The sequence below is a fragment of the Drosophila rhopaloa genome, unplaced genomic scaffold (assembly GCF_018152115.1).
Source record: "Drosophila rhopaloa isolate 14029-0021.01 unplaced genomic scaffold, ASM1815211v1 contig_167, whole genome shotgun sequence".
Lineage (NCBI taxonomy): Eukaryota > Metazoa > Arthropoda > Insecta > Diptera > Drosophilidae > Drosophila > Drosophila rhopaloa.
In genome coordinates, this window is record NW_025335047.1 from 1,401,745 (window position 1) to 1,415,181 (window position 13,437).

Sequence of the window (13,437 nt, forward strand, 5' to 3'; positions counted from 1 at the left end):
TTACTCTTTTTACACTTAGCCACGTTGGAATCACGAAGGCCGGGCCATAAAAATTGCACCTCATAAATTAAGAAGTTGATGTATCACCCCGCCAAAGTGACAACAATAACAATTGGCCCCCGGCCTTCAGATGGAAATCGGGCAAAACTAAACCGAGCTGGCCGGAACGGAACTGAGCAAAAAGCAGAATATGCATAGAAAACAAATGACATCAGCTTGCATGGCTTAAAATAGAATTGTAAAAGGAAATAGTGCCGTTGGCGATGAGTTTTGACATCGTTAGTCGAGTGTCTTAGAGTACTCTAAAGAAAGTAAACGTAATTTGGAAAAAAAAAGTCCTAGGACTGTATAGATTTTTGAAAATATATCCTAGAAAATGGATCTAGGTAACTATGTTAAAGAAGTGTTTAGTTAACCCCCTGAAACTAAGATCTCTAAAAGCATTGCCTACTTTAAGGCGTCTGAATAGAGAGTATTTTGCCAATACATCCATTTATTTATGACCTCAAAATCCTTACGATCGGTCTAAAGCTTAGTAAATAAACATTTAAGAAGCAGCCTACAAATTTCTGTGCATCTCTGTATTTTGCCGTGTCTACCACCTAAATTTGTTCTGCTTAAAGATTAAGATTACTTTCAGGTAAGAATACTTTCATAGATTCATACATTTTTTGAAGTATAAGAAAATCAAATATAAGCCAATAATGAAAAAAATATATGTATATTAAAAAACCATACGTAAACATTGCATAAATTCCAAATAAATAAAGGTAGTTTATTTCTTCGACTAAGATGCAGGCATTTCAAAGTGCTTACTCACGAGTAAGTGATTCCCCTCACACTTTGGCCCATTGCCCGGATTCTCATCGTCTCTTAAATGCTTTTAGCTGCACTTACACGTGATGTTATCAGATCGGAATCGGAATCCGAATCCGAATCCGAGGCAGTGATGAAATCGGTCGAGAAGCCGGGTAAGCGGTAGAGTTGGATCATCACCAATTGCGCCGCAGCTGGTGCAATTGCCAAGAGACAAAGTCAAAGGTAAGCAGCTAAAGAGCAATAAAATGTGATCCAGTCGGCACAGTAAATGGGTTCAATTAGCATTCCCCGACTGGCTCTAATCTTCCACTAGCCGAGCGGTGCATTGGTGGGCGTTGCATTACGTATACGCCTCGTAAATTAAGTATACGTAAGCAAATGTATTTGCTTGACAAGAGCCACGCACTTGGTCAATTGGATTCAATTGAACTGTGAGCGCCCTCCAAAACGACGGATAAGAATGAAAACGACGGAGAAGTCAATATACCCTTGCAATAACACAATAATGTATTGTATATGCAATTACATTTATTCAAAAGAGACGAACTTTTGCGAAGTATAATGATTTGATTTCAAAACAAATTAAAAAAGGAAAGATCCAAGCAAACGTAAACCATTCTTAGTTTTATTATGGAAAAGTTAAAGTCATAAAACCTATAATATATTGCTAGAGTTCTGGACATTGCACATGTACCTTTTGGGTCGAAAGTGTAAAAAGTCCCCCTGAAAATGTACAAAAAAAGCCAAAACCAATCTGACTTTGATCCACAAAGCGACGTTCTACGGGGGCGTGACGAGGGGGCGGCGTGGGCGACAAGTGGGAGCGAAATGAACCGCCATTTGGGACCGCCGATGACGACAGCTGAGTGCCGGGTTGCGACTCTGCTTTCCGAGTTATAGAGCCCGAGACTGGGTCACTGTTACGAGCGTAAGAACCAGCGAACGTTCTCCGCTCACGCACACACTCTCAAACACAAAAAAAAATGAAGAAAAAAGCCGGAGTGCTTCGTAATTAGAAGAGAGGGCGATAAAGAGTGCGAGACGGCGGCAGAATACGAAAAGAATCGCTGGAATAATATAATACACGAGGTTGCCTTTGGCTTTTCGCCTTCTGGCCGGAGACTTCGCTTTCGTTTCGCATATTTTACGTTTACGTTTCCCCTTTGCTTTATTGTAATTTATAATTTATTTGAATGTTTTCTGCTTCTTGTTTCTTACTTTCACACGCAGACGGCCGGCGAAGAAAAAGGTTTGCCCCCGCCCACTCAACGAACGGTATCTACAGTCCATTGTTCGAGTAATTGAAATCGCCAATCTGCAGAGGCCCCGAAGTTTTCGATTTCGTTTTCAGTTTATTAAAAGTTCGATTTTTATTCGCCTTTGTTGGGATTAGCTCTATAAATAGATGTACAAGTAGACATACATATTAATATTATTTTATAGGTATAATAAATATATTGTAGATGCTCCGCTCGCTCTCTCGAAACATACGCAATTTACAGCACTTCAATTGAGCTTCGATTGGCGATTTAATTTATTTCGCTTCCATTTTAGTACAAATCACTTGAGCAAACACCATCCCATTTGGATTAATAATAATTTTAAGTTTTCTTTTTCCTTTTCTTTTACGTTTCTGTTTCGTCTCTTCGTGCGGCATATACAATATGATTATTAGAAGTAATAACAGTAGTATGGGTATTAAAGATTAGGCATATGTGTAGCTATATTTATATGGTTTATATGGGGGTGTGTGTGGGTTACGTGCCTTGCGTTTTGAGATGCAGCAGCACCTGGAAGTCTCCAGACTCGCAGCCAAAACTCGCAGAGCGCGTAAACAACAAAACAAAATTAAACAACATTGTAAAATGAGTGAGTGTATGCGTGTGCACTTACAAAATAAAACAAACTTAAGGCTACGCGTGTGTGTGTGTGTGTTTCTGTGTATAGCTAAGGTATTGCACTAAGTAGTATATGTATAAATATATGTAATAAACAATTTACATTGAATCAAAGAAGTCTGCTGAAGCTTACAGGAGAAAGAGAGAGAGTGTTAGAGAAGTTGTGGCAGACAAAAAAAAGTGTATAAATATGTGATGTACTTTGTTTTTTTTTGTTTTTTGGATAGTTTTTGTTGAGAAGGAATGTCGTTACACAGATTGCCCGTCCCCTGCCAAAACTTTGAAGCCTCTAACGTGATCCAGGGATCACCCATTTGAGTCATCGGAGCCCGAACGATTCGAATTATTTGGATTACTTGTAGAATCTTGGGAGTACCGCGAATTCATTATGATTGAATATGTTCAACTGGATTTCTTGGAGCTGCGCGAATTCCTCATGATTAAACCAAATCACCTGTTGCTTGAATTATTGTTGATTAATCCAGGTCCTTGCAGCATTGTCCAAGTCTTCATGTTACCCTTCTTTCGATCAGCCAGAGATCCCCCGCCGACAACCCACAGCACAGCACTCGACCGCTCCAACGGTCGTTCGTCCCGCCCCGCCCCTCGGGCCGCTCCGCCCCCGCTCTCAGTTGCGCCTCTCGCCCGCCCGTGCCGCCGCCGCCTGTCGCTGCTGCTGCTGCTCCTTGTCACGCAGCTCCTTGATGGCGCCCACCGTGCCAAACATCACCTTGGCCGTCAGCTGGGCCCGCGGCGGACCGCCGGACTTGCCACTGGTGGCCGCCTCGCGGTCCAACGAGGCATTTGCATTGGCGTAGGCGTTCGTGTACGAGACGTAGTTGTTGTTGAGGTCGCGACCGCAGCTGCACTGATGGGACATGTTGCACGTGATGTGTAGTTGTTGTTTGTGGGGTAGTCCGCTTTTTATATTCGATGATATTCGGCGTGGCGTTTCGTTTGGCGTGTGGAGCAGTGGATCCGCTTGCGGTTGTTTGCCAATTGATCGCGCCTCGCAGTCGCTCACACTTTCACAGACTCACTAGAACTAATTTCGAAAAGCTGTGGTGTTGTTTTTGTGGCCAGGCCCCGATCGGCAGCGCTGCGGCAGCGACGTCGACGTTGCCAGCGATGAGCGGAGAGAGAGCCCCAATCCCCAGTCAAAAAAGAGCGCTGCGATCAGCAGCTGTTGAGGGAGAGCGCGCTGTCGACGTCGATGCTGCTGCAAACTTTGCTGCAGTGAAATGTTAAATTTCTCTACACAACAAAAAAATGCAGATTGAATTCAAATACTTACAGTAAGAAATCTATAACAACATACCTTAATATATTTCTAGCAATTATTCTTAGGAGTTTGGCACTCAAAATATATCAATTTGGTAGAGTTACAAACCTTATTTGGTAGATGCATATAACCTTTTATTCCGAATTTTGACGAGGTTAACTGCCACAGGTTTTAATGGTTGAATTAAAGAACAGCTTTATAACATTTTACCAATTTAAAAAAATATTGTGGTAATTATTAATATAAATAATAATGTACACAAAGTTGGAGGATGTTAAGCTATATCGTAATGCCTCTTTTATCTTAGATGTTTAGCTTTTTCTAATATTAAGTCAAAATCTTTTTAGAAATTAAAATGTATATGTAAGATCATAAAATTAAATTTTATTTTTCGTGTATCTTCTGCAGCTGATCAGGCTCTCTGTGCTGCCGCAGTCGCAGTCGGTGTCGCAGTCGCTGCTTTTGGGAGAGCTTTCTTGATTGCAGCAAAGAGTGTTGTTGTGTTGTTTCTAATGCCTCCCCAATCCATCCCTCCCCCTTCCACCGTCCCAAATTGACGACGCTGCGCTTGTGTAATCTTTACGTCGTCTTGTATGTATTTTTTTATTTTTTATTTTTTTCTTATTTCTCTTTCGGTGGAGCTTTGTTTTTGTTGTAGTTTTACTCATAACAATTTGCGAATTCCACTGGCACGCTCGCAACAAAAACCACAACAACAGTAAAAACAGCAACAAAAGCAGCAAGTGAAAATCACTAAGCAATGCAGCGACTCACCTGTTTATTGTTGTTGCTGGCATTCATTAAGTTTCATTCACCTTTCACAGCAGACTTTATATTGTAAGTTTTTTTGGTTGCTCAGCTTATATTTCGGTCTTACTTTTTCGTAATTAAATGTGAGTGGTAAAAGCCATTAAAGAGCAAAAGGAAATGCCTTTCTAACAGCCTGAACCTGACCCCAAAAGAACCGACCCAAAGAATTTCCAACTGGTGAGAGCAAAGAAAAAAGCAAAAGAGACAAACAAACGCATTCGCTTTCGATCGATCGTCACTTTCCTCAGCCAGAAGGAGAAGAAGCAGCAGAAGACTCGCACTACCAGTTTTCTCCAAGAACCCAAAAGTCACGGTGACCCATATAACACTATATAACACCTCGGTCGCTGCTGACGTCAGCAGAGCGGGGGAAAGAGCGAACAGGAGAGAGTACAGAACAGAGAGCGAGCGAAAGAGAAAGAGTACTCCACTCCGATCGAAAAGAAAGCGAAAAAAGAAATTTCAATGCAGCGAAGCGTAGAATGGAGAACGTATGTTTGTTTGTGCTTGGAGTGGAGTGCTAGCAAACAAGCAAACACAATCACACACAGGTGATCGTTTGCTCACCCACTTATGTAGAAAAGTGTGTCATCGAGCGAGAGAGTAGAAGCTGCAGCAGAAGAGAGAGTAACATTCTTTAACGACTTTACTTTACGACTCTTCCCGGCGTACTTGAGTAAGTATGTATTGCAGTTACTTATTGTGTAAACAGTTGCGGCTAAAATAATAGTGCTTACCAGAAGTATCTAAAAATAGATGATGGCGGAGACCCACTACAATAAAAAAAGCTCAACCAAATGATACTTTTTCATTGCATTTTCATTCAGCTATATTTTTTGTCTTATCTATGAAGAAATCCGTCAAGAATATATTAACTTTATGTCTGATAAAATTAAAAGCTATTTTATATTACACTTGCTGATTAAACAATGTAAAAATGTTTATAAAAAACAAGCGACTATTACAAGTTAAATTATATATAAATCTAAATACTGAGTTGTTACAGAGATAAGTCTTCAGTATAAAACTTGCACTACATTAAAAAAACACAAATTAAAAATATAACAGTAAAATCTTTTCTTTACTTCGGTCTTGGCTTTTAGAAAATTAAACAAAATTATTGTGTTGATTTCTGATTTAGGCCTTTAAATCCAAACCTTTTTGGCCTTTCGCATGCCACCCACTTTCCTCCTGAGATTCGATTCTCGACTACGCATCTGGCCAAAAGACCTCTTGTCTTGGCCGTAAATCTCGCCGGCTTTCGACTTCGCTGGGCTGACTCCTAATTATAAATGCATATTTATGCCGCCAGTCAGTGGCTTCTACTTGCCGCTGCCATTGTTGTTGGCCAAGTTGCTGATATCTGACGCCACATAAGTTCATCTGGATCTCAAGTGCACATTGCACTGCGTTTTTCTCATGCGCAGAATCAATTAAAAGAGATGAAAAAACACCAAACGAAAACTTGTTGTGGGAAAAATCTCCGAAAACCTGCATAAGAATCGTGATTTTCCATTTTTTTATTGTTGTTTTGATTTTTGTATTTTTTTCGTCGGTCTAACAAACTACAAAAATGTTTTCTTTGGTTATTTTTATGTTTTCGCTTATGCATTTTTTCGGTGGGAAGTTAGTATCGTATCGCTGTGTGTGGAGTAGGTGTGGGCTAAACTGGTTGGGTGCCTCGGTGTCTTTGGCCCGGCCAACTGCAGGTTTAATTTTGTGTCTTTGTTTTGCCTTATTTTGCCTTATTTTGCCTACCGCCGCCGGTCCGCGATGATGATTTATAGCTGAACTTGTCTTCTGCAAAAGCGGACAGAAATCGAATCGAGTCACATATCCTCCTTCTGGCCATATGCACACATGGCCCAATCCGCAAGCCAGATGCCAAACACCCAAATAAGCTGCTTGGCCTGTGATTAGACCGCTGGGAAATTTATTAACCTGTTCCGGTGCGATGACGCGCCAGGCCACGCTTTGGCCATGTTTTGGTGTTGCGGGCCATGTCATTAGGCCCTCTTATCAGCCTGATTTATGATCGATGGCCCTGTGGTGAGTATGAAACGCACGCGGTGACAAATGTATTCAAATTCATATGGCTAAATCCACATAACCATTGGAAGTAAATGTCCCCAAGTGCAGCTGCAGTTATTGGCCAAGGTATCGCGATGATGCCAATGGCTTTTCAGGAACTTAATGCCCTTCTGATGACTACTGACGTCATGCCCACAATTAGCCGCCATTTTTCTTAGAAAGCCATAAAAACGTATAAATTTCTAGGACAAATTGTAATTGCGCCACAAATCTCAATGCAATTTCGGTGAGTCCCCTCGATTTCACGCTGTTCTCCTAGCATTGCGTATACGACCCGTGTTCCCCAGACCGTTTTTATCCGTATTCAGGGGGTGGATGGCCAATCAATGTGTATATTTTCTCAATATTTTCCAATTAGCCAGCGATTTTTTCTTTTATTCGTAATTAAACTATTTACAACTTAGCATCGTCTCAGCGGGATTCGCTTGGGTAATGATTATTTCCCCAGTCCCTTTTTCCCCCATCTGGTTAATTGCCCGGAATGCATTGAAACGTATTGGAGAAACGTAAGCAGATTGATTAGAAATAATGTCAAAATACCACTGTACGGAAATCAAATGGGTAATGCCACAAATTCAAAAAAATTGTCGTATCAGAAGTCAAATGATATATTATATAAAAGAAATCTAATGAAAAAGCTGATAAATTGTCCAGGAGTTTCGTTATAATTGCTTTGGCTTTATAAAAGCAAAGATTTAAGAAAGAATTATGTGTTCTTCACAGTAAGAAAGTTAATCCGAAGCAATTACAATTTTTAACAAATCAACCACTTCAGCTCCCTTTTGGAATAATATAACCAAACAAAGCTTGCACTTATACACAAATGAATAATCCGCCTAAAGATGTTTCTAGCAAAATCGACAAAGTGCGTCGAATTGGACTTAGCCACACATTTGTGTAATCCGCGAAGAAAGCCGAGCGGAGAACAGGGCAAATGTGGCAGCAGGACAAATGTTAAAAGTTATGCGTTGTGGGCCCAAGGCAGCGCTATGAAATAGATGCTGGCATTCCGCATAAAATTCCTTGACGTTTCGCTTTTGAAATGTTACCGCCAAAGAAGGGGGCTACTGGGATAAAGCCCGGGTTGCATGTCATTTGAGATGTCAGCCGTTTTCTGAGGATTCCCCACAAAGATGGGTTAAAGGCGCCGGAGGGCAAGTGTCCTGCATTTGAGTAATGCGCGCCCAGTCAGCTGGCAATTTTCCGCTGAAATGAGAAATAGTTGGGCACACATTGCCGGCTGATGTTCCGTGGGTGTCGGGGTATATCCTAATGAACCCCAACATCGCATTCATCACACGCACCGTTGACTAGCATATATGCAGCAGTGCATCCTCCAGTTGCAACTTTCCTCACCATCTCAGAACGTCGGAATTATCTCGACTTTGGTTTCACCATCGTCGTGGAGCGGTTTCTTGGCTTGGCTTTCCGGAAAAGCCGCATGGCCATGGCCACTTGTTACATCCTTGGGCGCAAAGGACCCCACAACACGACCCAAAACCACCCTTCGTTCGTGGTGAGAATCCGCCGTAAACTCACCACACATTGTCGTCACTTCTTGCGGCTGTCGTGTGGGTGGTTCGTTGATAACGGCGCGCAAATCGCAAATATAAGAGGCCGAGTGCCAGCGGATGCGGATTCAAAACTTAACCGACATTTGATCTGTCAACGTGCCACAGGAGCAGCAGGCGAACGACTCCGCGGAACCTCTAGAACCTCCAAGTTTCACCGCGTATCCTGTGTCCCAGAGTGCCAATCCCCGAATCGATCCTGCAAAAGTTGCATCGCGATTTTTGTGCATTGCGTGTCAGTTTTCCCAGCGGCTTTTGGATCTTGCTGTAAGTTGTGCATATAATTGAATATTTAAAATATTTGATTAGAGTAGTTTAAGTGAAGGCTTGCATAGGCTTGTAATCTTTAATTAAATAATAAATCCGGCGTTAGTAAATTGGAGAATTACCTTTTAAACATAGTTGTTGCGTGTCTCATAACTATCCAAAATATAATACAATTTTATATATAAAGTAGACCATCATTTTTTAACATAACTAAGAGTTCAATTTCGGATAGGAAATTATTTAAGTGATGTAATTATATTAATCACTGTTTTTAACAAAATCCCAATTTAACGTACGTTTATAATTAAAACAAAGTTAAAATTTAAAATTTTGTGTACAATTCATTTATAAAATTTGTTCTGTATTTCTTATTCAAAACATATAATGTGAAAATGCATTAAAAAAACGTTTAATAACAATTGTTATTTAAAATAGGATAGGATTAGGATAACTGTATTGTATTTTATACATAAGTTGAGGATTTTTTTCAGTTTTTAATCAATTGTTTTTCTGATACTTTTACAAATACGCTTCACCTTTGACCCAAAAAGTCTATCTGAATATATCTCCCAAAAATGTTCGCACTTTGCCAATAGACCCAAAACTCAATCAGAACATTTGCCCCAAAAAGTATGCAATAAAAACGCAATGCAATTTGTATTGGTTTTTGATCTAAAGAAAACCCTCAAATTCAATTCGTTTTCAATCGCTTAGCGCGGAGACAAGGCCAAATTTGATTATATAAAATGCCTCAGGCAACAATTGACATATGGCAACAGGGTCTAGGGTCTAAATCAGCAACTCTCAGCCAAATCGTTCGCAATCGCAGAGGCGCTGCTAGAAGACAAAAGACAAGCCTCAATCAAATTGTAATTAAATAAATAACATGGCGCCCGAGAGCAGAAAAATGGGATCACACATAGGAAACCCAAAAGCCAAGGACGAGAATATTAAATAAACAAATCGGAGGACAATTGTTGATTGATGTTGGGGCAAGTTATGGGCTGCTCCGGATGGCAGATGGGGCAGATGGGGCACGATTCGCCGCTCCGGGGTCAGTCGCAATGTTTACTCGCAGAATTGATACACATGTCAAATTAAAGAAAAACAAGAAAGTGGGGGGACTGAATGGGCGCACAAGGGTCAGCAGCATCTCAAAACAAAACAAAGGGGGCCATGAGGTGCTGGGTTTTTATTGCCTAACCGCCATAAATTGGCGCAAAGAAGTTAGCCACTTCATTACCTGAACGTAACTTAATTAGGGGAGCTTAGAGAGTAAAGGTGAACGCGGGCGCTTTCGCCCCTGGCAGGGCTTTCAATTTAAAAAAGCGTTTCAATTGCACACAGCTAATTTTTGCTCATTTTGAGGTTCAGCTTAGGGATCTGTCGGTCGTAATTTGCCACATCAGCTGAAATTGTTTCACCGCGAAAGCTGAAAATTGGCTTGTATCCTTTGGCCTGTGTTGTGTTGCCCTTTGCCCTGGCTGCTTCATCGGCAACTGGGAAAGTTTCCCAACTTAATTAGGCCAGGACAGAAGACGACCTTCTTGGCCGCTCCTTTGAATTTCCGTTGCATTTTGCCTCGGTCAAAACTAATCGCCGCTGCGGATATGAGAAAAGCCCAGCAGAGCAGAAGAGTTATGGCCAAAAGTGGCGTAAATTCATAAACAGATAATGCCTGAATCTCATTTGCGACCAAGGGCGCAGCAGTGCGACAAACAAGATTTTATTGCACGAATGGAAATAATAGTGAAAGGTGTTGACACTTTTCACAAAACTTGTTTTGCCCCCATCAGATTTACGATAGCTGCTCCTCGTTGTTTTTGTTTTTGTCGTCGTGTTCGCCGTGTTGCGGTTGATAAAGTCTAACAAATGTGACGATTTTCCGCCTATTATCTCGTGGCCATAGCCTTTTGCAGCCGGAGCTTTTATTGTCCTGCGTGGAAAATGCACAGCTGCCATCCGGAGTGCTGCCATTGTAAATCAAACACGGAGGTCGGGGGTCTTGGCTGCCTTTTGCGGTCTGTTGGCGAACCTGTTGCATGATTTGTGGCGCTGTTGCACATGCACCCAGCGATTTATGGCCGGCCACGGTGCGTATGCGCAACATTTGGAGCACAGAGCGTAGGCTTCGATTAATTGATTTGCCCAGTGTTTGCACATAATTATGGGCGACAACGAGCCGCGTACTTACTAAGCTGCTAAGTCGGAGGCCTTTAGAGAAAATTGCCAGAAAAGTTCATTTGCCTAGCCAAACAATAAGTAAGCTGGAGGCACTGGGGTTCTACGTGCCCCGACTGCCAAGTTTTCCGGCGGAAATGCAACCACGGCAGTGAAAACAGTTGTGCACTTTCAACTGATGGCACTGACATCTCAACAAAAGCGTTGATGACTGCCACTTACTGGCACTGCCATTCCGCTAATGGAATCCTGCGAAAAGGACACCCCGCCAGAGCATTTCACGTCTCGACTGGCTTTAATTTTTGGGTAATTGTCTTTGTTAATTGTGGCATCTGCGGCGGGAGTTAAGCCACCCATTTCGCGGATCAAATTCAACTTTTACGGCCCGACCTGCAAGGCCAGCAGAAAAGAAAACCCGTCTGCTGCAATTCCAGTTGGCCAAAGACCTTCCGCACAGCTATTCAGTCGGTGGCGCACAGCTATTCAGTCGGTGGCATCAAACGTTTTTGCCACATTTTTACGCGTTCTGCAGCCCATTTTTATTCGTTGGTTATTTTGGCCTCTGTTTGCTTGCTATTGCCAGGCTGTCAACGCGTCGACATTTGTTTGCCGTTGACATATTTTGTGTTTGGCCAAATTCCTCGTCGATTGTTTGTTTCTTTATTTTGCATAAATATTCGTAAACGAAGGCACACATTAGGGTGATTGGATTTGTGTGGAAGAATAGAATTAGAGGTTCTGTTTGGCATCATTTAACTTTGATTTTATTTAATATATTTTTAATTTAATAGCTTGATACTTGTATTTTGATTGGTGTACCTTTATTTTTGGCAAGACGTATTGCAATACAGAAAATTCCTTCATAAACAACTTATAAATAATCTTTATTTAACATATGTATATTAAATGAATTCATATTTCTTTGGCAGCTTACTTATTAAAGACACTGCTTTAAGCTTTGGTACACTATACATACACAAGATATTTTATTCTTTAAAATGGGAATTATGAAATGAATTTTTTAAAAACCTAAGAACCCGTCCTTCGATGTGGCTTATCATAACATCGAGTCACCCTATCTCACGCGTATCCATGTTTGCGCGAGGCGACAAGTGTCGGCCGCAAAGTATGCAACGCTTTGACACACAGAGAATTGGGGAGCGGGCGCTTAAAATTCTATTCGTCGCCTGCTCACTTTGTCTTCTCTCGTTTTTGCAGCAGCGGCAGCCAGACGTGCCCCATCCCGTGCCACGCCCCCCGTCCCACAATGAACTCCCTTCACGCCCACCTCCTGCTGCTGGCCGTTTGCTGTGTCGGCTACATCGCCAGTTCCCCGGTCATTGGCCAGGATCAGCGTAGTGCCGTGTCCGGCGACAGCGATGCAGATGTCCTGCTGGCCGCCGACGACATGGGCGACAACGGGGCGGACAACATCGACAAGCGGGTGGAGCGTTACGCCTTCGGCCTGGGTCGGCGGGCCTATATGTACACGAACGGAGGAGCCGGGATGAAACGGCTGCCGGTCTACAACTTCGGCCTGGGCAAGAGGTCTCGTCCCTACTCCTTCGGACTGGGCAAGCGGAGCGATTACGACTACGAGCAGGACAACGAGATCGACTACAGAGTGCCGCCAGCGAACTATTTGGCAGCCGAGCGTGGTGGTAAGTAGCCCACCTGCTTCTCCCATCCCACATATCCTTTTAATCCTTGGGCTTGCAGTGCGACCCGGCCGACAGAACAAGAGGACGACGCGTCCGCAGCCCTTCAACTTTGGCCTGGGCCGACGTTAAGTCAACCCGGGATCCATCCTGATCGGATGGCGCACTAAACCAATTCCAGCCGTGCGCCATTTGACCAAGGAGCAAATCAAATCCTAACTATTATTATCAAACAAGTACTTGCTAAATCTCTGAGACTCTTCTCCAAACTTAAAACACATTCAGGAGCCTATCTAAATGTCTTTTAATCCAACCGATTTCTTTGCACGCCCCTCGTCCCTTAAATATTTATAGTAATTCGCTAGAGCCAGATAAATAATTTTTAGTTCATGCAATCGAGACATATAGCGGCAGCCTCCAATATAAAATTGCGAAAAATACCAAAAAAAATGAAGTGACATATTGAGAACGAAACTGGCGTGTGCAATTATCAAGAAGGAAATACATAAAATGTTATACGAATCTATTATATATGCATATTCAATCCAATTTACAGTACTCCATATATGTACATTTTAAAGGGGCATTAATTAATATACACGCGGATTTAAACATACATATATACTTGGGGCAATCTCTCTCGAAAAGGGCGACACAAGTGGCATTCGTTGTGGTCGCAACCGGAGGAGCACGAATATTGGGTAAACTACTGCATACTAATATCGATGTAACTAAGTGTTTGAACAAAGTGATTACTAATTTAACTATATAATTACAAACATGTAATTGTTTTGTGAATACATGCATACCTACCCAAATAAACATAAGCGCAGCAAAACTGCGCAAGCAAATCCAGTTGA

General features: G+C 42.1%; 2 protein-coding genes across 2 annotated transcripts; one reads left to right on the forward strand and one right to left on the reverse strand.

The window, feature by feature from the left end:
* Nucleotides 1-2,163: 2,163 nt before the first annotated feature.
* Nucleotides 2,164-3,765, reverse strand: LOC108046677. The gene has a single exon (XM_017126526.2). The coding sequence runs from the start codon at nt 3,595-3,597 to the stop codon at nt 3,346-3,348; it is 252 nt and encodes an 83-aa protein (XP_016982015.1). The 5' UTR covers nt 3,598-3,765; the 3' UTR covers nt 2,164-3,345.
* A 4,782-nt stretch (nt 3,766-8,547) lies between these two features.
* LOC108046608 (allatostatin-A) lies at nt 8,548-13,432 on the forward strand. The gene is made up of 3 exons (XM_017126425.2): nt 8,548-8,738; nt 12,138-12,580; nt 12,639-13,432. Exons 2-3 carry the CDS (start codon nt 12,187-12,189, stop codon nt 12,707-12,709), a joined length of 465 nt encoding a protein of 154 aa, XP_016981914.2. The 5' UTR covers nt 8,548-8,738; nt 12,138-12,186; the 3' UTR covers nt 12,710-13,432.
* Nucleotides 13,433-13,437: the final 5 nt, after the last annotated feature.

Bases quoted from the DNA above. Each gene is read 5' to 3' on its own strand.
- LOC108046677 (XM_017126526.2), bottom strand. From the start codon at position 3,597: ATGTCCCATCAGTGCAGCTGCGGTCGCGACCTCAACAACAACTACGTC.
- LOC108046608 (XM_017126425.2), top strand. From the start codon at position 12,187: ATGAACTCCCTTCACGCCCACCTCCTGCTGCTGGCCGTTTGCTGTGTC. The intron at 12,581-12,638 runs GTAAGTAGCCCA...TTGGGCTTGCAG, and splicing joins TTTGGCAGCCGAGCGTGGTG to TGCGACCCGGCCGACAGAAC.